Source organism: Macaca thibetana, chromosome 9, assembly GCF_024542745.1.
Source record: "Macaca thibetana thibetana isolate TM-01 chromosome 9, ASM2454274v1, whole genome shotgun sequence".
NCBI classification, from domain to species: Eukaryota; Metazoa; Chordata; class Mammalia; order Primates; family Cercopithecidae; genus Macaca; species Macaca thibetana.
In genome coordinates this window covers 93000408-93025608 of record NC_065586.1, presented here as the reverse complement: position 1 = coordinate 93025608, position 25201 = coordinate 93000408, and the positions used below count along the sequence as shown (strand labels likewise).

General features: G+C 47.5%; 3 protein-coding genes across 11 annotated transcripts in view; 1 reads left to right on the top strand and 2 right to left on the bottom strand.

Annotated features, from left to right (window-relative positions):
• Nucleotides 1-7677, top strand: part of SLIT1 (slit guidance ligand 1) — a 187809-nt gene extending 180132 nt beyond the window's left edge. Inside the window, exons 33-37 of the mRNA XM_050802861.1 lie at nt 1564-1694; nt 2161-2315; nt 3395-3683; nt 3833-4044; nt 4856-7677. Coding sequence (XP_050658818.1) covers nt 1564-1694; nt 2161-2315; nt 3395-3683; nt 3833-4044; nt 4856-5094 — 1026 coding nt within the window. The 3' untranslated portion in view covers nt 5095-7677. The remainder of the gene's footprint in view (nt 1-1563; nt 1695-2160; nt 2316-3394; nt 3684-3832; nt 4045-4855) is intronic.
• Nucleotides 1-25201, bottom strand: part of PGAM1 (phosphoglycerate mutase 1) — a 1080404-nt gene that overhangs the window by 445926 nt on the left and 609277 nt on the right. The gene's annotated exons all lie outside the window — the stretch shown is intronic.
• The window catches only part of LCOR (ligand dependent nuclear receptor corepressor), a 164332-nt gene continuing 148864 nt past the window's right edge, over nt 9734-25201 (bottom strand). For all 9 annotated transcript variants that reach the window (XM_050802833.1, XM_050802835.1, XM_050802839.1 and 6 more), the window contains one exon: nt 9734-24842. In XM_050802833.1, coding sequence (XP_050658790.1) covers nt 20504-24842 — 4339 coding nt within the window. In that variant the 3' untranslated portion in view covers nt 9734-20503. The remainder of the gene's footprint in view (nt 24843-25201) is intronic.

The window sequence follows — 25201 nt, the reverse complement described above, 5'->3', positions numbered from 1 at the left end:
AGGACTCTGTGTAATCAAAACTTTTTGCATATGGGTATCAAAATCTCGGCTTGAACTGATTTAAGCACAATTAGAAAGGTTATAGTGTCACAAAACCAGGGCAGGGGTGGATGTGGTCTCATGGGTAACTGAATCCAGAAAACCAGACTTGCCATCATCCCCTCCCACCATTTCTTGTCCCATTTCTTGAGGAGGCTGCTCCTCAGTGTCTGCCTCCAGTGCTGCAGACGGGCTTTCTATGTGTGGCTGGAACGTGGCCAGAATTAACTTTGGGCTTATACCTTTAACCGTATGTCCCTAGGGTCCCTTAAATTGTCCTTTTCATGCCTTCAGTTCCATCTCAGAACATCTTCCTATTGAGGGGAAAATAAAGCAAGTCCCACTTCAACAGCATTGATGAAATATATCAATATTTTGCTAAATATTTTTGGGGGATGGAGAGGAGAGTGGCTTATATTGCACAGCACATGATAAAGAACGTTAAACTCTCCTTTAGTCATCTTTCTCTTTCCCTCGAATTCCATTCCCTGTCACAAATGCCACATCTTTCTTCCCTCTCTTTTGTCCTCTTTTCCTTTTTTCTCAGAACTCTTCAGCCTCTCAAACATGTGCATTCTGCTCTCTTCCCCTACGTCACATCTCCAACATCCTATCCACTTACATAGTCTGCATGGCAAGACAACAGCTAGCCTAACCGCCAAAAATAAAATTCACCAAAACCCTAACCAGCCATTGCCTCGGGCACGTCCTTGGTTTATCCTCATCTTTTACCGGACAGTGATTTACAAAGGCTCTTCCTTGCCAGCTCTAATTTGGTCAGCTCAAGGAAGATCTCTGATTGGCCTGGTGTTAGTCACATGCCCATCTCTGAACCAGCCGCTGAGTCCAAGGAGATGGGACAGTATGACTAGACAGCCTGGGTCATGTGCCCAGCTCCACAGACCAGGGGGCTCAGGGTCTTTACCAGAAGAAATGGAGGGAGGAGGACAAGAGAGGGAAAAATGATCATGGCTCCTACAGCATCTTAGAGGGATCTCCCTCCTGAGGCAAAGATCTCACTTTTGCTTGCACGGTTCCAGCGACAGACACTACCTTCTGAGTGGCTCCTTCCACTAGGCTTGGATGACTCTGGCTGTCAGAGAGCCTTCCTGAACTTGTCCTCTCTGTAGTTCCCCCACTCAGCAGCTAGCTCCCCAAGGCCCACAGAACAGGGCTACCCACACCCTCCAGACAGGGGTCCCAGTCTAATTTTCCTCTCTGGGAAGATTGTCCTGAGGTCTCCTGGCTGCTTTTCCTGGCACAGAGTTTCCAGGCCTCAGTGGCCCGTCACCCTTCCCTGCCCAGACCTGGCCAGGCTGGCAGTGGATGGGGCTTGAACCAGAGGCTGCAGCCCCTGTTGGCGCCCCCTGGAGGAATGGCCTTGGGGAGGCTGGCCAGGTGGGGGAAGAGAGCTCTGCACAGAGCATCTCTCTTCCAATCTTGGGTGCCCTCTCTGCCCCACCTGCTAGCCTGTGCTGCTGCTGCATGGGGTGGGGTGGGAGAGAAAGTGCCACTGCCCATCAGGTCTCCACGGCAGAGGACAATGGGATCCTTCTGTACAACGGGGACAACGACCACATTGCAGTTGAGCTGTACCAGGGCCATGTGCGTGTCAGCTACGACCCAGGCAGCTACCCCAGCTCTGCCATCTACAGGTAGGGCTTCCTCATGCCCCCCAGCTGCCCTCAGGGGTACGGGACTGCCAAGGCGAGGTCTCCTGGGCCAAAAGCAGGTGGTTATCGAGACCCCTAGAAACCTGGGCTGAGTTTGAAGGACACTTGAACCATCTGGTTTAGCCCCAGTTTGGGTCTGAGGTCTCTGAGGCCTGTGCAGTGGCCCCGTCCTTCCCCAACCCACTACCGCCTTAGAGGAGGCTCCTTAATGGGGAGGGGGAGACTCATAAGTTTGAGACCCCTGCCTCAAACCTCTCAGCCTTCCCCAGGGAGTCCAAGAAGGGGAATAAGAGGGATCGGGTTATAGGCCATTGAGCCCCCACAGTCCTTTTCCTTAGAGATTTGGTCTCCTGGGGAGAACCTGCTGGTGTTTCTGGGGAAGTGCCCAGGCAGGGATGGTCCAGACTGACACCCACTCCCTGGGATGGGGAACCCCCTCTTCTTCCAGTGCTGAGACGATCAACGACGGGCAGTTCCACACTGTTGAGCTGGTCGCCTTTGACCAGATGGTGAATCTCTCCATTGACGGTGGGAGCCCCATGACCATGGACAACTTTGGCAAACATTACACGCTCAACAGCGAGGCGCCACTCTATGTGGGAGGTGAGGACCTGGCCCTGGCGGGGTCTCTTTTGCTCTCTGGCCTGAGGCCAGCCAGGAGAGCTGGTGCCTAGGGACTGCACTGTGGGAAATGCCAAGTGGGAAGATGGTCCTGGTGGTGGCCAAGCTGCAGGTGGACTGGCCTCGCTGCCTGGAGGCCCAGCTGCTCTCTGCCTGGCCCAGACTGACCAAGAAGGATAGACGCTTGGGTTGGGTGCAAGGCCTGGCTTAGGGGAGGTCCTGGGACTGTCCAGGCTGTCTGTGACACATTGGGCACCTTTCCTCTTGGTTTTGGGCTAGAAGGGGCTTTTCAGTGGCTTAGGGTCCATTCCCAGTCTTGGGGCCCTCAGAGGCCCAGAGCCACTGCAAGAAGACTCAGGTATGGAGTCCCTGCATCAACCAGGGACTGCCTCGGCTGGCCTTAGAGGCTTTGCAGGCTAGATGACCCCATCGACCACCTGCAAGCATTTCTCGGTCTTGACAAGCAGGCTGTTGGATGCAGCGGGGCTGTCTCCACACCCTGTTGGGGGCGTGCTGAGGCTGGGGCAGAGGTGAGGGATGGCCCTGGGTCTCAGCCCAGCTCCGCAGCTTACTCCTTGTGCAGCTTCAGGCCAGTCATGAGCATCTGTCAAATGGGGCTTAGCAGGCCCTACTTCAGAGGGCTGCTGAGAAGGGACAGCCACAAAAGCAGTGACCCAGCGCCACACATGATGTCTCAGCCCCACCCCTTTGCTACGGCTGGGGTCTCCGGGAGGTAAAAGCTGGTGTCCCAGGTAGAGAAGGCGCCTTGGCGAGGGCAGCCAGACTTTAGGAACAGGCACCTCAGAGCCGCACGTAGCAGCTGGCCACCACCAGGCCTGACACCCCAGCTCCAATCACAGAGGAAGCAGCTTTTCCCTTTCTTCTGGGAAAGGAGCCTGGGCCCTCCAAGGTGGCAGAGGACCTTGGATCAGGGTTGCAGAGATGAAGGACAGAGGCCGCAGGCAAGAGGGAAGGCCATGGAGCTGCCTAGACCTCAGAGGTGGGTGCCCGGCATAGCCCGAGCCTGACTCAGCCCAGCTATGCTCTCTCCCCTACCCCAGGGATGCCCGTGGACGTCAACTCAGCTGCCTTCCGCCTGTGGCAGATCCTCAATGGCACTGGCTTCCATGGCTGCATCCGAAACCTATACATCAACAACGAGCTGCAGGACTTCACCAAGACTCAGATGAAGCCGGGCGTGGTGCCAGGCTGCGAACCCTGCCTCAAGCTCTACTGCCTGCATGGCATCTGCCAGCCCAACGCCACCCCGGGGCCCATGTGCCACTGCGAGGCCGGCTGGGTGGGCCTGCACTGTGACCAGCCTGCTGATGGCCCCTGCCATGGCCACAAGTGAGCCTGGGGCACTGGAGTCACATGCAACTCCCTTTGTTTCAATCTTGGGAACAGAATAAAGACCTGTGAAGTCAGGGCTGGGTGGGCTGCGTCGGGTAGGGCTTGGCTGGGTTTGTCCTCACAGCGCTTTTCTCTGTCCCCTGCAGGTGTGTCCATGGGCAATGTGTGCCCCTCGACGCTCTTTCCTACAGCTGCCAGTGCCAGGATGGGTACTCGGGGGCCCTGTGCAACCAGGCCGGGGCCCTGGCAGAGCCCTGTAGAGGCCTGCAGTGCCTGCATGGCCACTGCCAGGCCTCAGCCACCAAGGGGGCACACTGTGTGTGTGACCCCGGCTTTTCGGGCGAGCTGTGTGAGCAAGGTCAGGGGCCCCCCTCCTGATGTGCACTCCCCAGGGTCCCCCACAAATTGCTTTAGCAATTTGACTCTTTCTTCCTCCCAACCTCGGCAGCCCTTCTGTCCTCCCCCAGCCCCGTACCATGGGCTGCTATGGGACTTTCAGGGTCCCTCCACCCTCTGGGCACTGCTCCCGGTCTCTCCTGGCCCAGTTTGCCCTGCAGCTCCCTTATCCAGGGTATGCGCCTCTTCTGGCTAGGGTCTCTCCTTGCAGAAGAGACCACCCAGGGTAACAGCTCCTGGCCCAACCTCTGTACCTTGGCCCCATCACCTCATGACCTGGGAGTGGCAGCAGGAAGTCTAAGGGGTGGGGACTCCTTCCCAGGCCATCCCTGGCCTGCTTGACCAAGATGGCTTCTGCTGGAATCCGGACTGTTAAGGCTGGGCAGGGAGAAGCTGGAGACACCCAGAACTCAGGCACCTTAAGGATCCCCTAGGCCATCCCCTTCCCAGCACGAATCCTTTTCATAATGTTACTGCCTCCAGGGCCTCCAGTCTCTCTTGCACGCCTCTAGCAATGGGGACCTCGCCTCCCTCCGGCAGTTCAATCTGTCCTGGAGGGCCCTGGCGCTAGGACCAGACTGTAGGCCCTGGGAAGAAGCTTGTGCATGTCAGCGGGAAGCGGAAGTATGCTGGGGACAGAGATGGGGTCTGAGAGCCAAAGGATCCACCCCACAGATGCTGCCCTACTCCTCCTCTTCCTTCTGCCTCCCTGGAGGCAGCAGCTCACCCATGGGTGTGCCCTGAGGCTTTCTTTTGGTGTCTGTCCCATCCAGAGTCCGAGTGCCGGGGGGACCCTGTCCGGGACTTTCACCAGGTCCAGAGGGGCTATGCCATCTGCCAGACCACGCGCCCCCTGTCATGGGTGGAGTGCCGGGGCTCGTGCCCAGGCCAGGGCTGCTGCCAGGGCCTTCGGCTGAAGCGGAGGAAGTTCACCTTTGAGTGCAGCGATGGGACCTCTTTTGCCGAGGAGGTGGAAAAGCCCACCAAGTGTGGCTGTGCCCTCTGCGCATAGCGCTGGGCGTGGACAGGCGGGTGAGGGTGGGCAAGGGGGCCCAGCCGCTGCAGCAGCAGAGACAGTCGCCAGCAGCTGGGCTGGGGTGCAGGTCATCACAGGACGGCTCCTGGGCAGCTGGGCCCTCCTGGATGGGGTGGTGCCAGAGCAGCCTTTTAAAAGCAAATTGCGCCATAGCTGGGGGCAGCGGGGGTGGGCGAGGCCTGAGCTGCGGGCTGCCCTCTCCGGAAGTGCCTTGCACAAATAGGCGCTTAATAAATATTTGTTGAATGAATGTGTGCGTGAGGTCAGGCCAAGAAGTGCAGAACGATGACACCCCTCCTTATCTGCTACCTGAGTCTGGAGAAGAAAAATGACAGCTTTCCAAACCAACCCTTCCCTCTGGCCTGTGGCCCAGGCTGGCTTGGAGCTGGGTCCGTGGCCCCGGAAGCCTCTTACCCCTCTGCAGGCAACCACGAAGTATTCTCAGTCTCCCCGGGCAGCCAGCCTGGTTCATTCTGCTGCTACAGAATCTGCTGGTGGTAGGCTAGGCTGTGGAGCGGGGATGCCGCCTCCTGCTGGCCAGGGAGGGTCGGACCCTTCCCCGCTGGATTGACTGCAGCCACTGCTTGGGAACGAGGCTGTGGGTGGAGGTGGTTCTTAGGACCAGGCCTCTGAATCCTAAAGTTCTAGGATGACTACTGTAGCTTCAAGGAGGACTTATGTGGAGGAAACAGCCACAGGGGCTGCTTAGGGTGGCAGACCCCACCAAAGAGGGCAGGGGGTTCTTTGCTCTAGGTAAACAAACATCATCCGCCTCCAGACACTGGCCACAGAAGGGGTATTGGTCCTGGGCTTCCCCAGCCACCAGTCAGCCACAAGCTGTCGGTGACCTATTGGCAGAGGGACTGGGTGTGAGGGTCTGGCCCAGGGTGCTTGACCAGGGAGCAGCTGGTTCAGAGTCCTTCACACTGCAGGCCAGTAGGGAGCAGTGGAAGGGACAGTGCTCCAGGCATTGGGAAGTCCCCACTGGCTCTATCAGTCGGGGCAAACTTTTCCCTGCCTGGGCCTCGGGTTCCTCAGCTGTAAAATGGCCGGAGGTAGGGGCAGGATGACTAAAGGAATAGTGCAAACTCCCCGACTGTGGTCTTGGGAGGCCAGAGGAGTTAGAAGACCTATTTTCATTGATCATATCAATAAGTATATATGTGCCTAACCCAGGGCTGGGGACTGCTGATTAGAAGGCTAGAGCTGGGGTAGAGGGTGCCTGGCATGTCCCATGCCACAGGGACTCAACCTAGCAACTATGAGTCCTGGGGTCCCTGTGATGGGAAGAGGGCCCTGCCCTGCCTAACGTGGGAGGTGTCCTCATGGCAGGATCTGCCCCTCACCAGGGGGCTGGGATCTACTTGCTTGGAGCTCTGAGCAAGGCCACAATGTCTGGCCCCACCCGCAAGTAGACAGCAGCCTGGGCCTCATGGGGCTTCTCCCAGGACCACATGGCATCCCTCTCTTACTCTGAGTTTCCAGGCCACGTTGGGACCCTGCAGAGCATCTGCACCGGGCTGGATAGGGCAGAAAAGCTCAAGAGCAGCCATCTTGCCTCTTCCCTGGAAGAAAGCTGCTCTGGGACTCGCCAACCCTGAGAAAGATAGCTTCCCTGGCCACCACCATTCCCCACCACCCTGGAGAAGTCAATTCCCAGGCTTGAAGGGCACTGACTGGCAGGAGGCCTCTTCATTCTGCAGGAGGTGGAAAGGGTACCTGTAGACAGGTGATGCTTACCCCTCACCTGGCGCCATGGGGCTGGGAGGTGAGCGGCTGGTGTGTTTGTTCCCAGGGAGCACCATGTGAGCTTAAGGCTCCCCTGACCAGCCCCACCACATGGTCCAGGCTCCTAGCACAGCAGCGCTGACCTCGGTGCAGTCTGAGGATTGGAATCCACCATGAGATGAGCTGAGAGCTGTGTGCCCCAGGACCAACTTTTTCTCCAACTTGGCCATCAACCAGCGAGTTGCTAAGGACTTGAGTCAGCACTCACGTTGCCTGTTCATACTCCGCTTGAAAGTCCGGAAGGCGGCTACTGCGAAATCGCCCCTCTGAGAAGTCCTCTCTCCACATCTTGCCCCCCTTTGTGAAGACCCCTAGTTCGCTCTGCATTTTAGACATGAAGAGATACAGCAGGGTGCGTCCCGAGGGAGCTGTGGCCTTGCAACACCACTGGCAACAGGGCCGGGGCTCCCGGCGAAGGTGTCAGGAAGTGGAAAAGGCTGGACTTTGTCTCCTCTTTGCCTGCTGGCAGCCTAACCGCAAAAGTATCTCTTTATACAGAATACTTACAGATTCTAATATATATTTGTATTTCATTTTGTTATAGTATTTTTATATGTTAAAGTCAACATCCAGCGTCTTGTTTTGCCTTTCAGATGCTATGTGGTCGTAGCACGTTTTGTTGGGGGTTTCTGTAGTCTTGTTTGAATCGACTCCTAGAGGCTGGTTTAGAACAGGCCCGTGAGGGAGCCACACCTGCCCTGGAAGTATTGTTTTAGACTATGTCGATGTTGTCTGTTGTCTTCCATGTGAACATGACATTGATTCACTCTGCCTTGTTGGTCTCTTTTTCTCCACCGAGAAGCGGGCCAGGTGCTGCTAGCATTCTCTCCTAGGGCTTCTGGGCTGATCACATATGGGCCATCATCCAGGGGTGGCTCCAAGGGGCTATACACGTAGGACGTCTGTTCCTGGAACTCCCTGCCCTTCCTGAAGTCCATTCCTTCTGAAGAAGGAGGGGGCCCTGGGAGAGGGGTCTGATAGACCCCCGGGGTCTGTCAGTGCATGGCCGAGCTGGGGAGGCTGCTCATCCTCATCTCCCTTCAAGTAATTGCCGTGACACGGACATTCTGTAAGTTTGCGCACAGAGTCACACCCATCTTTAATCTGGCTCTGAGGGTTTCGGAGCCATCAGAGCAATCAATAGTGTGACTTCTCAGATGTCCTGTGAGTTTCACTTTTCTGTCCCTAGCACAGTGGCTCTTAGAAATTGGTGGAGAAAGCAGGCACACATACGTCTGCAGTGGCTCCGTCACCATTCAGATGAGAACACTGCAAGCACAATTTTATAGGACTCAGGATGGATGTCTGGGTAAGGCCAGGCCCCGGCAGGCAGGCTGGGCAGGGTCACTGACACTAAACGGAAGCCTGAGCCAGGACCATGAGCCACAACCATGGACAGATTTCCGTGGAAAATTGGGCCAGGGCAATGGTCATACAAACCACACCTTAACAGCACATGGGTCATCTTGAAAGTGGCCAGTTGATATAACTTCCGTGCCTTCAAAAAATTTAGGGATTTTGGAGGAAATGTAATGAACAGTGTGCAGGAGAGAAAATGGGTTCCAATGGGGTTGGACGCTCCTGTCTCGCAAGGCCAGTCGGTTGGTTACCTGTCAGTCAACTGGCCTGTCGTTTGTGTCGCCACATCTGATAAGGCAGCACGCACACAGACCCATTCCCCTGCCATGAAGAAACAGTGATCAAATGGGAACTGACAGCCCTGAAAGGCACGTTTTTCCAGTCTCATGCCAGCTGACTCTTACCATGAGTTAGAGTCAAATCTTCATCTTTTTCATTTTTTTTTAAAAGAGAAGTCAGAACTCTCAATCTTTATGTAAAGAAAAGCTCAAAGTATTTTTTTAAACACAAGGCTAAAGAAAACACATCTGTAGGCCACCAGTTTGCTATTTCTGAGTTAAAGAAAAATCAGTGGCAAATTTCACTGCTAAAAGGAAATCCCCAGCCAAGGGAATGGGCACAGCCGGGCTTGGTTGGGAGGATGGAGGCCAAAAAGCAGTGCCCAGACTTCCAACAGGCAACATCCTGATTACTAGGGCTGCCAAGTTTTTCTGAGATTGGTGATGACACCTCTATCATCCCTAAACCCAAAGCCCTCAGAGTTAATTTTTGAGATGTCCCCTCACCCCAAGGCAGCCAGTCTGCACCTCTTGGGTATTTTCGTTATTCCACTACAGGATGACTACTGGAGGAAAAGAGGTCTATCTTAACAATTAAAACAACCAATCTGGAATGAGGTAGTCTTCCAAATTCAGACTCAGAGGGGTGGCCTGGCAGTCAGCTGTGGGGTTATTTTTGCTGGGGGTGGTTCTGCACAGTGATGGCACAGTCAGATGAGCTTCTTGTGGGTCCTTACGTTGACCCACTTCAAGCAGAGTTGAAAGAATACAATGAAAAACCTCATGAGGCTAGCAAATGGAAGGACTTTTTCTGCCACACTCCAACAAAGGCGTTGAGAGCTGGGCAGCCCTGGCCTGTGGCCTGCACACTTCCCAGTGGCTAGCCTGAGGTCAGGAGCTTGCCCTTCATTGCTCCCTGTCCCTCAGGATGAAATGCTGGCACCTTTCCAGCCCTGCCATGGGAATCTCAAGGATTCCTCCACTGTCTTTTCTTTTCCCTGAAGTTAGGCAGAACTCACAAAATGATGTATTACTGACATTAGCAAACAAGGCTTCTCTAAGCCCTGACACTTGGTGGAAGTATTGCTTTGTGGTTCCTTCTGGCAACTTATCAATTTTGCCTTAGGCTGCAAGTTGAATGACCGGCTCCAAGGAATTCTATGCCCTCTTCAGTGACTACACAGACACACTTGAATATCAAAGAAGTTTAATACGCTGCCATAAAATAAGCGCCTTGGAAAAGCTCATGGAATAGATGTCAATGTTAGAGAAACCCCTCCCACACATCCTCTGGCTCCACACCCCATCCCTCAAAACCAAACAAGAGAATCTGAAACAACACAGGAAATCCTTCCAAGCTTGGATTTCAGTGAGGGCCCCTCTACCAATAACAAGAACACAGTTTCCTACATGGCCTGATAGGAAAGCAAAACACAGAAGCACAAGAAGTCTACAAGATTTCAATATTTAAGAGACTTGGTACATATTCAAAGTTAAAATAACTCCAACTTTTATAGCTATACATATTGTTTTAAAGCAACTTAATATATTTTTAAATTTTATATATACACTCTCAAAGGTTCTTCAGGTGAGGTATGTAAACATTGTCTAATGAAAAATTTCAATGTTTCAAACCAACAAATTCACAGCATACATTGAATTTTCATCCATTAAAGACACAGTATATTCCTACACTCACTAACATAGTAGAAATCCAGGCCCAAGAGATACACACTGATCTTCTGGGTTGCCACTTGCAGAATTTCTCATTTCACTGCTCTGGAAAGACACTGTCACACAGGCCGGGAGCACACGCTTGGTACCAGGACGGTGCTAGGCCCTCTGGAGGCCCTGTCCTTGGGCAGCTGGATCACTGGCTAAGACTCACAAGACAGCAAAAAGAGCACAACTGAACAACTACGAGATCGACCTCGGCAATGACAACACTGGGAGGAACCAGAAAGACCTTTAAAGGAACGGTAGAGATTCATTTTAGAGCTCCCTGAATCCACAGCCGGATCAGCAGCCCCTGTCCTAAACTCATTCAGAAGGGTTGCGGCCTAATAAGAATAAAAATCCAACGTGGCACCTGAGCTTCAGTTAAATTGCATGGGCCTCCTATGGCCCCCTGGCCCCTCAAAGGCATTCACGCTAGCCTCAATTAGGGCCCTGGGCTGTGCTTTTCATACAGGTTGGGGATGAATTTCTTAGTATTATAATGCATACGAGGAAATAATGCCATGAGTTTACAAAGATGACCAATGCTTGCACACAGTATTGGCCAATGACCTTGGAGGAGCTCAATTTTGAAAACTACTTGTTCCCTGAGGGTAAACAGCAGGCTTCTATTGAGATTAAATGAGGCTAATAAGGGGATTTTTCATACAAGGTAATAAGACTTGGGGAGCCTCAGGCCAGAATTCTATTGTACCCCCACATAACCTACAATGCCCCATTCCCCCCACCCCCTACCACCACAAGAAGTAGTCACCTCCCCAATGATACAATACAGGTCAATTTCTTTCCTCTTGCTTGCCTTCAGGATCAGCAAAGGAAAGTTTTATCCTAATGCACCCACTTCAATCTAAAAAAACACTAGTGAAAAATTCCAAACACCATCATAAATACAAAAGAGAAGACATATTCCAAAAGCCTAAAAAACTACATTACTTCTATTAATGGTTATCTGGGTGTGGGGTATTTATTTTCACAAAGTTTAGGACGGTCAAAAAGAGAGGCTGCTTAACAGCTTTAGAAATCTGCTGAACTGGACACGCTGGGAAAAATGGAGGAGTGACTGCCCTCTTTATACTGACCTACATGGTGTAATCCCAGACACGAAGGCAGCTTTAGACATTTCAAGCCCAGGCACAGAAGATGCTTATATGAAATGGGCTAGCTTTTAACGGTAGGTCAAATATAGCCAAAGGACATTGAACTGGCCACTTAAATTTCTATTGTAAGAAGTCTTACATTTACTCTATAGCCAAATGAGCTTTGCCTCAACTAGATTCTGGAAACCCTACAAATTCATGAAAAATTGCAAATTTTTCAATCTACACACCCAGTTTTGATGTGTCTGGTGCTGGCAGATTTCTCATCCATTGCTAGAGTTTTATGACATGAAGGAGCGTGCAGACAAACAGAAGCAAAAATTCAAGTACAGCAACCTCTCTGGCAAAGGCAAGAGGTCTTAGCAAGAGCTGTTCTACCCCCACCCTATCCTCTGAGACAAGGGCCAATGTGGGCCCCGGAATAAATGTTATTACCTAGGATCTTATTGCTTATGGGCAACACATCAGAAAGAACACCTGGAAATCTGCTCTGCAGATCTGGGTACTGACCACTGACCAGTTTATCATACACCTGTGTGTGTGTATATATATATATAATATAATATAACCAGATGAGAAGAGGGGGCAGTTAAAGCTTAGATTTGATGTAACATTACAGATCAAACGCCCCAAACAGCTCTCAACCTGCTGGTTTTTGTTCTTTCTCCATGTGTGAACTGTGTTATGAAAGGAAGTCCACTGCTCAAAATATATTCTATAATACTACGATGCAAACCAACATCACTCAAAACATGAATTTGTATACAGCACAGGTAATAAATATTTTTAGAAAACTATTTACAACATTACTTCTTGTGAACATTTAGACGAGAGCAAAATTTATTTCTTCCTGCAAAGTTAAAAAAGTTCTGACTGTCTAGTTCAGTGCTAAATTCCCTGGCACCTAGTTTCTCATTCACATTTCATCTTAAAATCAGATTTGCTTACAAAGTCTCTTAAAAAAAAAACATTCTCCAGCATTACTGTTCAAGTGTCTGCCTCATTCGTTTAGAAAAGACAAAGGGAGGTCGTAAGAAATATGCAAATTATGGTTCAAATGGATGACAAAACCCCTGCGTGCCTAGTCCCAAAGCTCCCTGCTGTCCTGGAGTTGCAATTCTCAGTCCAGCCAGCCCTGCACAATGAGGATCATGACTTACATGGAGGTGCCCAAGGACAGGGCACAGGGAAGAGGAACATGATCATAAAGCACTGGTTCCATCCCATCCAGGGGTGCTCTGAATTGTAGGACAGGACTCCTGAGAAGTAAAGCTGACCACATCTTAGAACAGATGGTATCATTCTGTAACCACTGGTTACAGGGGGGCTGGCCCACATCTGCACAGATGCACACTGAGACAGGCAGGGGAGGAGGAGGAAGAGAAGAGCCAGGTGCTCACAAGCATAGTCAAGGTGCAGAAGATAACATGCTTATCTCCCATGATTAATGAGAGTGTGAACAGTGTCTTTCACCAACATGAGAGAGGAACTAGAAATACACCTTAATGCTTTCTCTAGGCAACCAGTGGTTTCTCCATATCTCACAGGCATGGGTTTGGGTTTCCTTGGGGCTACAACTAAGGCTCATTTTCCTGTACAGGCTGTTAAGTGTACAGCTGAATGTACCAACTGTGCATGCAAGAAGTAGACTGCGTGGGGCATGCCCGATGCCATGCTGGCACAGCCATACCCACAATGGGAGTCCCACTTTGTTGTGGGATGGGGTGACAGTGGGGAGATGCGCTTCTGTTGCATCTGCCTAAATACAGTGAGGGTTTCAAGGCCACACCTTTCTGCTTTCACTGTTGTTTGGGGACTCAATGGTTGAGCATGGTAGCAGGGGAGGATGGGTGGCTAGAAAGAACACTTTTTGGAAAGCCCTTTTGACAGTTAATTTTCTTGTTAAAATAAATACTTTCTATAGAAGCATTTGAACAGGAAAATATCACTATTTACACAGTGAAATAAATTCCACAGTGGTGTGTATAAATACTATATATATGTATTTGAAACCAGTTACTAACACAGTCTCCGAGAACTATTTAGAATGCAGAAACCACACTAGTGAAATCAATAACCTTAAGCTATAGTGGCTCTAAAAATAATCCCTACCTGTGGTATAAATATACAAAATTATGCAAATCTTGTTTGTATAGTCTCTTTCCCAAAAATTAGCTCCCAAATACTGCAGCTTTAGCTACAAGACAACTATGAGGTGCAGATCATAGAAAACTGGGGTAAAAAAAAGTTGATAAATTGAATAGCATTTAAACCCAACAACTAAATACTAGAGGAAAAACAGAGTTTTGAGATAAAAATGCTTCTAATGTGACGAATTTGTGTTCAGGGCTGCACTGGGCAAGTGGGGGACTGTCCCAGAGAATATGCCTCCTGGAAGGGAGCTGGCGGCATAAGCAGAGGCAGGAGGAGGAAGGGCAAGGTGCCAAGGATGGCTCCTCAGAACCAGCAGGTGGCTCAGGTTGGACTGGAGAGCCCTGAACTTGTTCTGTCTAAAGCTGCCGGTGTCTTGACAAGATGCCACAGACATGCTGGTGGTTTTAAGAGAATGTGTGGTCTGCACTCGAAAGTCAAACAGGCAAACCCCAGGCATTTATGTTCGTATATCACGACCAGAGCTTGAAGAGTGAGAAACCTTCAAGTATATGATACAAAAGAGAAATGAAGCGTTCTAGGGGTAAAACCAACACATCGCATACTTTCAGGGAGAGGCACTGTTCTTGGCTTTAAGTTCATGAGTAACTTGTTTGTGCTGAACTGCTGTTAATGGAATGTCTACCACAGTCAAGTTCACTCTGATTCATAAAAATGAAGACTGTACTTTTAAAGACTGCATTTTTAAACTATATACCCTAATAGATATGATCACATGCCCACAATTCATTAACAAGTAGACAACTGGCAAAGGGAGATAATTTTTCTTAATGCAAAAGCATTATTCAGGAATAATCTGTAACAGCAGCTGTGTACTGAGATGCACAGGCAAGCTACTCTAAAATCTAAAAGAATTGCTGGACTGTATGAAAAAATGTTGGACTATATGAAAAAAAAAAAAAGTTCTGCCTGTCTACACAATTTGATCTTTAATGACTATTGCAAGGATCAGTAGAGCTTTTATACAAGAGTCAGGAAGTAAATATTTTAGGCTATGTGGGCCACATATAGTTGCTTTTTTTTTTTTTACATAACCCTTTAAAAAAGGGTAAAAAATCCATTTGTCCAACCCCTGGCATACTGTAATACCGTGAGTACCTGATTTTTTTTAAATGGACAGTCTATGCTTTCGTGAGGCATGCATACTGAGCACCCCGTGTGGGATGGCCCCAGCTAGGGGAGAAAGGATGTGTGTCTGTGCTCACCCGGCAGCATAACCACACAACTGCCCCTCTGAACAACGGAGCAAAGGACATCTCCTGAGCACTGAGCATCAAGCACTGAGGCTCTGGGAAAAGGAAGATCAGACAGAGAGGAGGTAAGTGGAAGGAACTGACCAGCCTCGGTTCAATCCCAAGGCAAAAGCCTGAGCAAGGACACACTCCACAAAGTGCTCAGGGTGGTTCCCCGGGCTTCAGGACGGCATGACACGGCACAGCACAGCAAAGCCCTGAGAGCTCTGAGTTTCTGCCCGAGTCTGATTATCTATAAAGGAAAGAGGCTGGGTCTTCAAGTCTTCCAATCCATCCATTGTAGAATACAGGACTCTGTTCTGAGGTTTCAAAGGATGAATTATATTGAAGGCTGCCTCAAAAGACTTCCCAGTCTGGGCAACACAGCGAGACCTCATCTCTGCTAAAACTGGAAAAAAAAAATTAGTTGGGTGTGGTGGCATGCACCTGTAGTCCCAGCTACTCAGGAGGCTGAGGTGTGAAAATCTCTTTGAGCCTGGGAGATGAAGGCTGCAGTGGGCGTCATAAAAATGAAGATGACTATACTTTTAAAAAACTACACTTTTAAACTATATACCCTAATAGATAAGACCATATGCCCATTGCACTCCAACCTGGGGCGACAGACTGAGACCCTGTCTGGGGGCGGGGGGGGAAGGCCCTTCCACAATTCTGCTCATTTTAAATACAATAATCTTTTTATTTTTCCCCTGAAAAGGATTTGAGAGCAAGCATGGGGAAGAGCACTTACTGCTAGGATATGAAGACTGCCTTACACAGATTGATTTTATACTTAAAAAAAATTCCAGTATTTCAGTGGATATCAAGTCATAGTAAGACATCAAAGTAATACTAAGAATTCAAAATGATAATTGTCTGTTTCAAAACAACTAAAACAATCAGTGATTTGGGGCCACTGACAAAAATTTTTCACTGACAAGACATTGAATCACATTAAAAAAAAAAAAACAGCAAAGAAACTTATACTTGTGTTGGTGCGGTGGCTCACACTTGTAATCCTTTGGGAGGCTGAGGTGGGAGCACTGCTAGAGGCCAGGAGTTTGAGATCAGCCTGGGCAACACAGTGTAACCTCGTCTCTATTTAAAAAAAAAAAAAAAGATATATCCCCTTATCCTTGAGTTTTTGGAGAAGGAGGAAGACTTTAATAGTTTTTCAGTCATACTCTGGTTATAACTCCAATTTTTAAAATCATTATTAAAGCACTTCAAAAGCCTCTATGTTTTATTTGTTGGCTTACCTTTAATAAAATTATTTTGAAAGCACGTGACTGAGAAGGTATCAGTGCCAACACATTTTTATTTTCCTAAAAGCTGAACAAAATATATAAGAATAAACAATGCTTGGGTTTGTGATCAGACTTTGTTTCTACTCTGTGAAAAAACGTTTTCCACATCTAAATGTGACATTCAGAGGACTAAAAGTCCAACTAAAGTAGTCTCAACTAATTTTACCAGAAACAAAATCTTGGTTTACTTTAATAAAGAAGAAATAAAGCCAGAGTCAGTTCTGTGTGAGTGAAATGAGAGGCCCCGGCCACATAATTTTAGAACTCTGAATCCCTATTTGCTAATGGGTTCTGGCTCCATAGGGTAAGGTGGCCTTATTTTGGCTACTGTGATGGGTTTTTTTAAAGAAAGATGGAATGCTACGGTTGCTCAAGTTTAAGGGGACAGTAGTGCATATCGATATAACATGTCTTCTTTGTAGCAAGATAACTATAGAGGAGTAAAAGAAAACAAAATTGAGACAAGGAAAACAGGAAGTAAAGAGGAACAGAGAGAAAAGGGCAGAAGAGAGAAGGAAAATCAAGAATATTTGTTCCTGAAAAGGATGACTTTCTCAAGCAGGGTCAGTGATGTTTTCTGAAGGTCCGGATAGTATCTTAGGCTGTAAGGGCCACACGGGTCTCTGCTGCAGCTACTCAACTCTGCTCTTGCAGTGTGAAAGCAGCCGCAGGCAGTACATAAGAAAATAGGTGTGGCTATATTCCAAACACATTTTATTTACACAAACAAGTGACCAGACCAGTTTGCAGACCCTTGACAGATCATCTGGAATCTGAAAGGCAGCTCGCATAGAACCTGCCGATAGTAACACTACAGCATCTCCAGCTTGTATCACACAGCAAGCTATATTTTCCTATTTGACTCTTAGGTCCACTAATCAACAGGAATGCTGCCCATAAATGTGAATGACAGCTCCCATCCTCACCACCGAACCCATTACAAAGCAGGAAAAGAGGTCAAACCTCAATTCAAAGTAACTATCTTAAAGTGATGCCTTCTACTGATGACCTATCTTAACAGTGAGAAATTCACCTGCATAGTATGTGATACATAGAAGATCCCATTAGAAAGCACCACGTATGTAAAGGGATGACTAAGGGCGCCTCTTCTACCCATACAATTTTAGGAACAATACAGCAGGAGACTCACAGCCTAAGATTATTGTTTTAGATAAGGCTGCATAGAAGTCTTTAACAAGGAATCCAAGGGGCTAGCGACTGGTGACTTACAGACATTAATAGCATTCCTATGAAGGAAGCCTCAGGAGCAGAACAAAGGTTCGCAACCTTCCTGATGTGCTGCAAGATTGTTACCTGTCTGAGGAAGTGCTGGGGTGAGGCTCAGAACCCCAAGTGAGGGAGTGGTCTCCTGTGTGTCCATCTATAGCAGGAGTCTCATGGGATAGAAGATGGGTATTCTAAAGAGGGGCCTCCTCTAGGGGAGCTACGGCAGCTTCAGGGATTGCTTCCCAGGCATCTTCCAGCTTCTCCAGAAACTCAGAGAATACCAGTGTCCTTTGGTCATCAACTTCAGCCCCAAGACTGGGACTGTCATTTCACCAAGTGTACACCCAGGAGCAGAATTTCCTTTCTGATTTGGAATCGGAATGTGAGATGGACTGCTTTTGCATTTGGTGGTAAGCCATTCTTGAAGATGGCTCTGGGAAGAAGGTTTCTGCAATAACAGAAAACAATAACAGACTTGAGTCAATCCCACGCCTGAGACTGGAGGTGTCTGGGAAGCTGCTTTGCCAGTACCTGCTGTAGCTATCAAAGGGCCTTTCAGGATTGGCCCTCAGGTTTTGCTGTTTTCTTTCTTCTATTAACAAAATTAACTGAATCAGCAAAAGTGAGATTCAACAAATATAAACATTCTAAACTTTTAAGTGTCATAATTATGTAGACTCTCGGTCTATTTAAATGTCCTTATTATAAAGTATAAGTTGATTTTAAAGATGATCCATTGCATTGTTAGGTATATAAAATACATACATACACATTAACACCTTTTCTCACACACAGCCTAGAATGGGAAAGAAGGCTATTATCTGTAAGTGAGTTTTTAAAAATGAAAAAGAACTTAGAAAACGAATGGAATGAATTACAAACTTGGAACTGGAAAAGTTCCACCCACTCACTACCTTACACCTCTCCCTAACCTAATCCAAGCACCTTACAAGGTAGTCTGTATGCAGCCAAGGGGGCACCTCCTCTGTACAGGAATCAGCATGCCTGACATTGGCAAACATCAGCTGTTTAAGTCACCACAAAAACAATATCCAGTGACAACTATATGAAAAGATATTTTTAAAACCTTAAAACCATTTAAGATTAAATGAACCTATTCAAAACACATTAATGCCTCTGTGCAACTTAATGCTGAGAAAGAGTTGCCAACATACACACTCAGCAGTTTCATTAATATAGGCAGCTCTTGAATGGCCCAAGTCAAAGATACCAGAAAAAAAAAAAAAAGACTCATCAGACAGAGAAGATATGAAAAACAGTCAGGGCTTCATAAGATAGTAAGCTTCTCTAGCTATGAAATTCAACACAATTCTAAATTTCTCACCAATCAAATACTTTTCTCCAGTTTTATCCAATCATCAGAAGTTTCCATGATATACAGCAAACCTTTACCAGAATGGGTAGAAGGCCTGTATTATCATGATTTTCAGGAAAAAGTCCATCTGGGCTTATCTAAAGAGATCTGAAACAATCTAAATGGAAAATTTTTAAATAAAAAGGACAGGGCAGCAGCTGTCCACACAAGCCGATTTTGGTGACAGAACAGGTTAAGGAAGCTGGATGAGGCTTCAACAACCAAGCCTTTTTTTGCAGAGTGGCCCAATGGAAAAGTCAAGTACATGCTGCGTTGTAATCATGGAGCAAAGTCATAGGCACTAGGTTGAAGCCAATGCGCCAATCTCAGGCTTCACCTGGGAAAGGCAAACAAAGTCATTAAAACATGGTGGTTCTCACTTCTGAGACACGGAACAGAGCCTGACATGACATGGCAGGAGGGATACTACAAGCATTTAACTACTAGGATGGTGTTAATCAATCAGAATGAATATCTACTCCAACAAGTACATTCACATTGGAGCATACAGCTAAACATCAGCTCTGGGTGTAGGGGGTGTGTGGGCTCCCCACAGATGTTGGAGTTGCTTCCTTTAACTGCAAGGCTGCTCTAACCTTTACATAATTCTATGCTGTTTTAGATCTGAGTCTGGTACCAAAGTGGTACTGGGGCTGCTCACAGAGACACTGGGCTACTTTTAAACCACCTGTCCTTTGCTAATTACTCAACTCAGGGACACCCAAGCACATTACATGGGGAAGAAAGAATTTTACTGTAAAATTGGGATTGGGAGACATGTGTGGCTGATAACCACATGCAAATGCACCCAAACACACACGGACATACACATTCTTAAACCTTTCTATTACTGGAAATAAGAAGTTTGGCTTTCTTTGAATATGGAAGTACTCTCGGTAAGAAAGAAAATAAGAAGAGTCATTTTCATCCTAATCATCAAATTACAGCTACAAGATGGGAAAAAAAAAAATCCTAGACTTTTCCCTCCCAAAGTAGGATGGAAGCCTTGCAGGAGTGCTAGCAAGACCAGAAATGAAGAAGATGGTGAGAATTAGCAATACAGTTTGGGGATGCAAATGATGTTTTAGAGGTTATAAACAAAATTAACACTTGTGACATATCTCTTGTCCCATGGGCACAAAATTTAGAATACATGCTCTCAAATGACAAAACATCAAAGGTGAGAGGAGGGACCAACAATGAACATGATCTTTTTAAAAAGGGGGTAACAGAAATAGTAATCTTTTATAATTATAAATCCTCTGCATACCATAAAAATGATTTGGTTTAGCTTTCAAACATCATCTAAACAAACAAACAAGACAGAGAGGGAAGTTCACTGCTGGGGTTTGCAAAGAGGGGCATCTGTTTGTGGGCAGATGCTGCAGGGTGGCTGCTGAAAAGCTCCTTTTATGTGCATGATGGTGGTCTTCTCGGCTACAGTACAAGTGCTTGTGCATCAAGTATAAAATACAAGCCTTTAATCACATAGATCAGCTTTTTAGCTTTTGTAAATTTAAAAACAAAAAGGATAAATAAGGCACTGTACTTTTAAAAACGAAAACTGCTTGGTTCCAAGTTTAAAACCCAAGGAACAACCAGAATATAATATATAACTTCCCTTAACCTCAGAGAAGGACTCTGCAAGTTCCCTTCTCCATGTGAGATGCATTTTCGGACATCTCAAATTACGGTGTTCTCCATTAACTGTAAATTTGAAAGGCTTGATAAGCTTATAAAAGCAGATTTAGTTAATGCAAAATAAAAGGTTACTTCTATAGAACAGTTTTACTCTTGGCTACCATCTTTCCAATCACTTTGCATCCAGCCGCCTCCGTTTGCCATGCGAAGAGTCCAGCTTTGCCTTCAGCTTTCGCTTTCTCTGAGCTGCACTGCTCTCTGGGGTTTTCGTTGAGGGTCTGGCCCGAGTCTTTCCACTACTCTGCTTCCTATTCGTGGCTTTCTGAGGCCTTGAAGAGGATTCACTGGCCCCCTTCTGTTTTGCAGGTTTCGTCAGTGTTTCCGAGGCAATAGACTGGGAAGGCCTTTTGTTTGTATTCTCTTTTTCTTTCCTGGAGGGAGGGCAGCTCTTCCCAGCGGACTTTTTAGGGATCTTCACTTTGTTCTCTTTCAAAGATGTTTTTTTGGGGGGTTGGCTGCTTCTGTCCCTTGCAGCTGGCCTCTTGGCAGCAGGGGTTTTGGTGACTCCATCGGCATGCTTTTCTTTGCTGGCTTTCACCGCAGGCCCCTTGTTCTTACCATCTGGAGGGCTGCTGCCTTCTGTTCTCTTGCGTTTACTCTGAACTTCTGCTTTAGGCAAGATTTCAGACACCTGCTTCCCTTTCCGTCCCTTCATTCCTTCAGTACTCTTGGGCTTAACAGGAAACCCATCTACATCCACTTGCAGGGCAAGCTTGGGGGACATCAGAGGGTTGATGCATACGCTCTTACGACTTGGCTTACTTTCCACAGCCAGACCATCTGGGCATTCCATTTTCTCATTCTTGATCAAACGTTGCTGGGCTCTGAGCTTTCCTCGAATATTGGAATATTTTCTAAGAATCCGGGTACTGGCTGGAGTGGGCAGGTTTGCTGGAGGATGGCTGTTTTTATCTTCCTTGACTTCCTCTATGCTGTCTTCAGAATTAGGGCTGGGGCTGACATCATTGCCATCCTCTGGCTCCACTTGATCAGGATTCTCTCGAAATTTAGCCCAGAGCTTCTGCGTTTTCCAATTATTCCTAGCAGGGGTAGCTCCAGGAAATTTCTTCAAGTGCTTTTTCAAGCGCTCAGCCTGTAGTGAACTGGGATATAGGCTGGAAGGAGAGTATTTCTGAAGAGGATGCTTGACAGGGGGAACGTCTCCTGGAAGGCGAGTATTGAGCTTCTTCACAATGACTAGAGACCGGGTTTCAGTTGTCTCTAAGAACCATTTACAAACATTAGATAATTTAAAGTTTGTCATAAAAAGCATCTGAACAGGAGAAAACTTCTGACCCTCCAATGAACCCCTACATTTCCGTGACCTTTTCTTGCTTTTCCAAATCTCTTTCAGTTTATCTGATTTGTTCCTTGCTCTTGGTGTTGGCTGTCCTTCTTTCTCCAACTGGATCCAGCCCTTCTGAACTTTCATGTACTGGGCATTGAAGTTGGCAATGAGCTCTTGGTTCTCCTCCTCAGCACACCATTCCATAAACTTTGGCTGTTCATCTACCACGGTGTCAACATCATCCTCATCTAGGGGGTCTCCACTCTCTGAAGCTCCATTTTCCTTTGGCATTGTGGGGCTTACTTGTGCAGCTTCCTTCTCTGAAGTCACTTTTGAAGCATCCAAGGAGCCCAGAGAATGAGTGTGTCTTAGGTTGTAGGTTGAAGAGGTCAATCTTTTAGGCCTTGGCACCGATTTTGGTGGCCTAGCAGCATCACCACTTCCACTACTTGACAACCCAAGAGAGCTACATGGGGCATCACTGTCATCATCTTTCTGCTGGGTGTTTTCGTTGTCTACCTCATTTACAGCCTTCTCCACATGCTGTGTGGGAATATGCCCTGGCTCTTCTTTTGCCTGTTCTGGGTCCCTCTTACAAGGAATACTTTCTGAGGGGATATGAGCATTCTTCTCATCCATTTTAGACTGAACATAGATTTCCAATCTCTCTCCAGGCAGTGGCTGTCCAGCTGTGGTTATGGGGTCTCTGCTGGGGAAAATCTCTCCTCCTAACTCCTTGACTTCTTTGACCAGCATGTTTTTCAAAGTCTGCCTGGTGATGATCCCCCCTCCTTCGCCCTCCTGCTCGGCATCTTTCTCAGGGGAGTGTTCACTGACACTTGGCTTTTCTGTGTCCTCCAGAGCTTCCGTGTGGAAACTGTCAGGTGGAAGGCCCTCAGGTGTTGTCCCACCAGGGTGCCCTTCTTTTTTTGAACGTTTTGCACTAGGATTTTTAGGAACTTTGATTTCAAGACAAGCTGAGGAAGAATTTGAACTTTGATTTCTTAGGCATCTGTCAGCAGAGGAAGAATCCAAAAGTTGACTTCTTAGGCACCTATCAGAGGCCTCAGGAAATTTTTTACCTTTTTTCTTCTTGTCTAAATTCTCTTCGAGTGAGTCAATGCTTGGATCACACGTGTCTTTTTCTGACAGGCATTTTACATCATCATCCTCTCCCTCTAATTTTCCTGTACCACCTGCTACCTCACTTTCCTCAGTTCCACTGGGGTTTTCATCAGTAAAAGTCCTGCTTTCCTTCAAGAGTGGGTTGACATCTAGCTCCTGGGTGTCTCCAGACTCAACCTCGGCACTGATGCTTTGGTCGTCCTCAGCCTTTCCCAGACTCATGGGGGGCTCCAAGTCCACTGGGGAACTCTGATTTTCTGAGCACTGAGGACTTTCTTCTCTACTGACTGTTTCAGGAGGAGAATGAGGCCTAGAAATGACATCTTCACTGCCTCCCCCAGAAAAGCTTTCAGTGGAGGGAAGCGGGTGACAGTCCTGGGGTACACTCATCTCCTCCGTATCCAACAGTGCAAGTGGTGGTTGGTCGTGTTCAGAAGACATCCCACTTGCTGTGGGAGCTGAGACTGTGGGGCCACCTTCTGGCAGGTCCTCTTCAGGAAGGTGAGCGGGGAGAGGCCACCCCAGGCTGGAGGCTGTCGTTTCCTCTGACCTGGGGGAGCTGCTCAGACTCGGCTTCATCTTTGTGGGGCAAACCTCAGGCTCTTGAGGTTCTTTTCCAGGTGAAACGTCTCCACCTCCTTCCTCGTGAGAGGTTATTTCCTTGCTAGGTTCTTCAGGGTTGTCTTCTCTGGGAAGCTGCACATCTACTGTATGTCTAGGGGCTGAAATTGTAAGGGTCTGCTTAGGAGTGAAAACTGCCTCTGATGCCAATGCTGAGCAGCTTGCTTTTTCCTGGGAGTGTAAATTTCTGGCCAGTGTACGAACAGTTGGCAGTTCACAACAGTCACCATTGAAAAAGTATCCCCGAGTACTCTTTCTGGCTGTTTTCCGAGAAGATAATATTGATTTTTGATTCTCAAAGTGGCATTCTGTTATTGGTTGACTGATATAAACAACATCACACTGGTTATCATAATCATTTATCCTCAGCCCTGATGCCCTTTTACTTTTCCGAGCTGTCTTAATAGAGGTTGATATCATCTTGGTTCTTGAGTGTCCATTTGCTGCTTTGTGTACAGTTGGCATAGGGCCAGGGCCTAACCAACCATCTTTGGAATGATCAAATTGGCCCTTATCACTGGGATGTAAATGGTAACCCACCTTATTTCTTCCCAGCGAGTGAAGATGGTTCTCTTGCTTTGGCCTTGCATCTTGTTCATTTGCCTCTAAGTCCTGGCGCATAGGTGTTTTTGGACACTGTAAAGTATTCTCTTTGTCAGCAGTTCTAGATGAGTTCCCCATAAACCCTGAGTCCCAAGCCTCTTCTGATAAAGCCCTGAACGAATTTCTTTGAGGAATAATACAGGTATTGCCCTCCTCACTATTCTCAGCTGCCATTTTTACGGTAATTAGACTTTCTACTAAAGCTGAACTCTGCATATGGTCTTTACCATCCTCACATATGTTCACATTTGTGTCTTGCTCCTGTCCAGTGGTTTGCCCCTCCAAGTTTTTAGGGATGTGGTGGAAGTTCACTGAGGAAGAATTAGATGCAGTGAGGTATCCCGGAGTGAAACTACCCACTGAACTGCTATTAATAGAATTCGGTTTAGTGGTTGGAAGTTCAGAGGAATCTTTCTGGACAACAGTCAAGGCATTCTCTCTTCCATCTACAGGGTTTATCTCAGGAGGAGGCTCCTTCGGGGTCTGTTCCGTCAAGTGTAAAGGGCTGTGAGAGTCTGACGAGTCTACGAACAAATCTACAGAAGCAGAAGACTTCATATCAAGACACAGAGCATCTTTTTCTTTATGTTTGGTGCTGAGCTGGGCACAGCCAGCATTGCAAGTGGATACATCCATTGCTCCAGAATCAGAAGGCTGCAGGTTCTCAGTGCCTGGTTGAGATTCAGTGTACAGGTCGTTCAGAACACGAATGAATTGCTTTTGATGATGAGTACACAGTTTGACCATAAACTTCTCCAGTGGGGACTTCGACTGATTGTTAGAATCTACTGCTTTTGCCTCTGTTGAGTTCTCCCTAGACAGAGAAAGAGAAAGAAGGAATTAGTATGGTCATTTACCAAAGAACCATTTTTACATTATAAAATTCACCCAATGTTATTCATTTCATTATTTATTTATTTAATTTTTTGTAGATACAAGATCTCGCTATGTTGGCCAGGCTGATCTTGAACTCTTGACCTACAGAGATCCTCCTGCCTCAGCCTCCCAAAGTGCTGGGATTACAGGTGTGAGCCACCTTGCTTGGCTATCTGTATTATAAAAAGAGTGGGTACTTTGGCCAAAACTGCTTCTAAGTCTGTTCATATACTTTTGATTCAATAAATATGAATTATTTACCTAATCATAAGGTCAGCCTGTTATAGTCTCAAATTT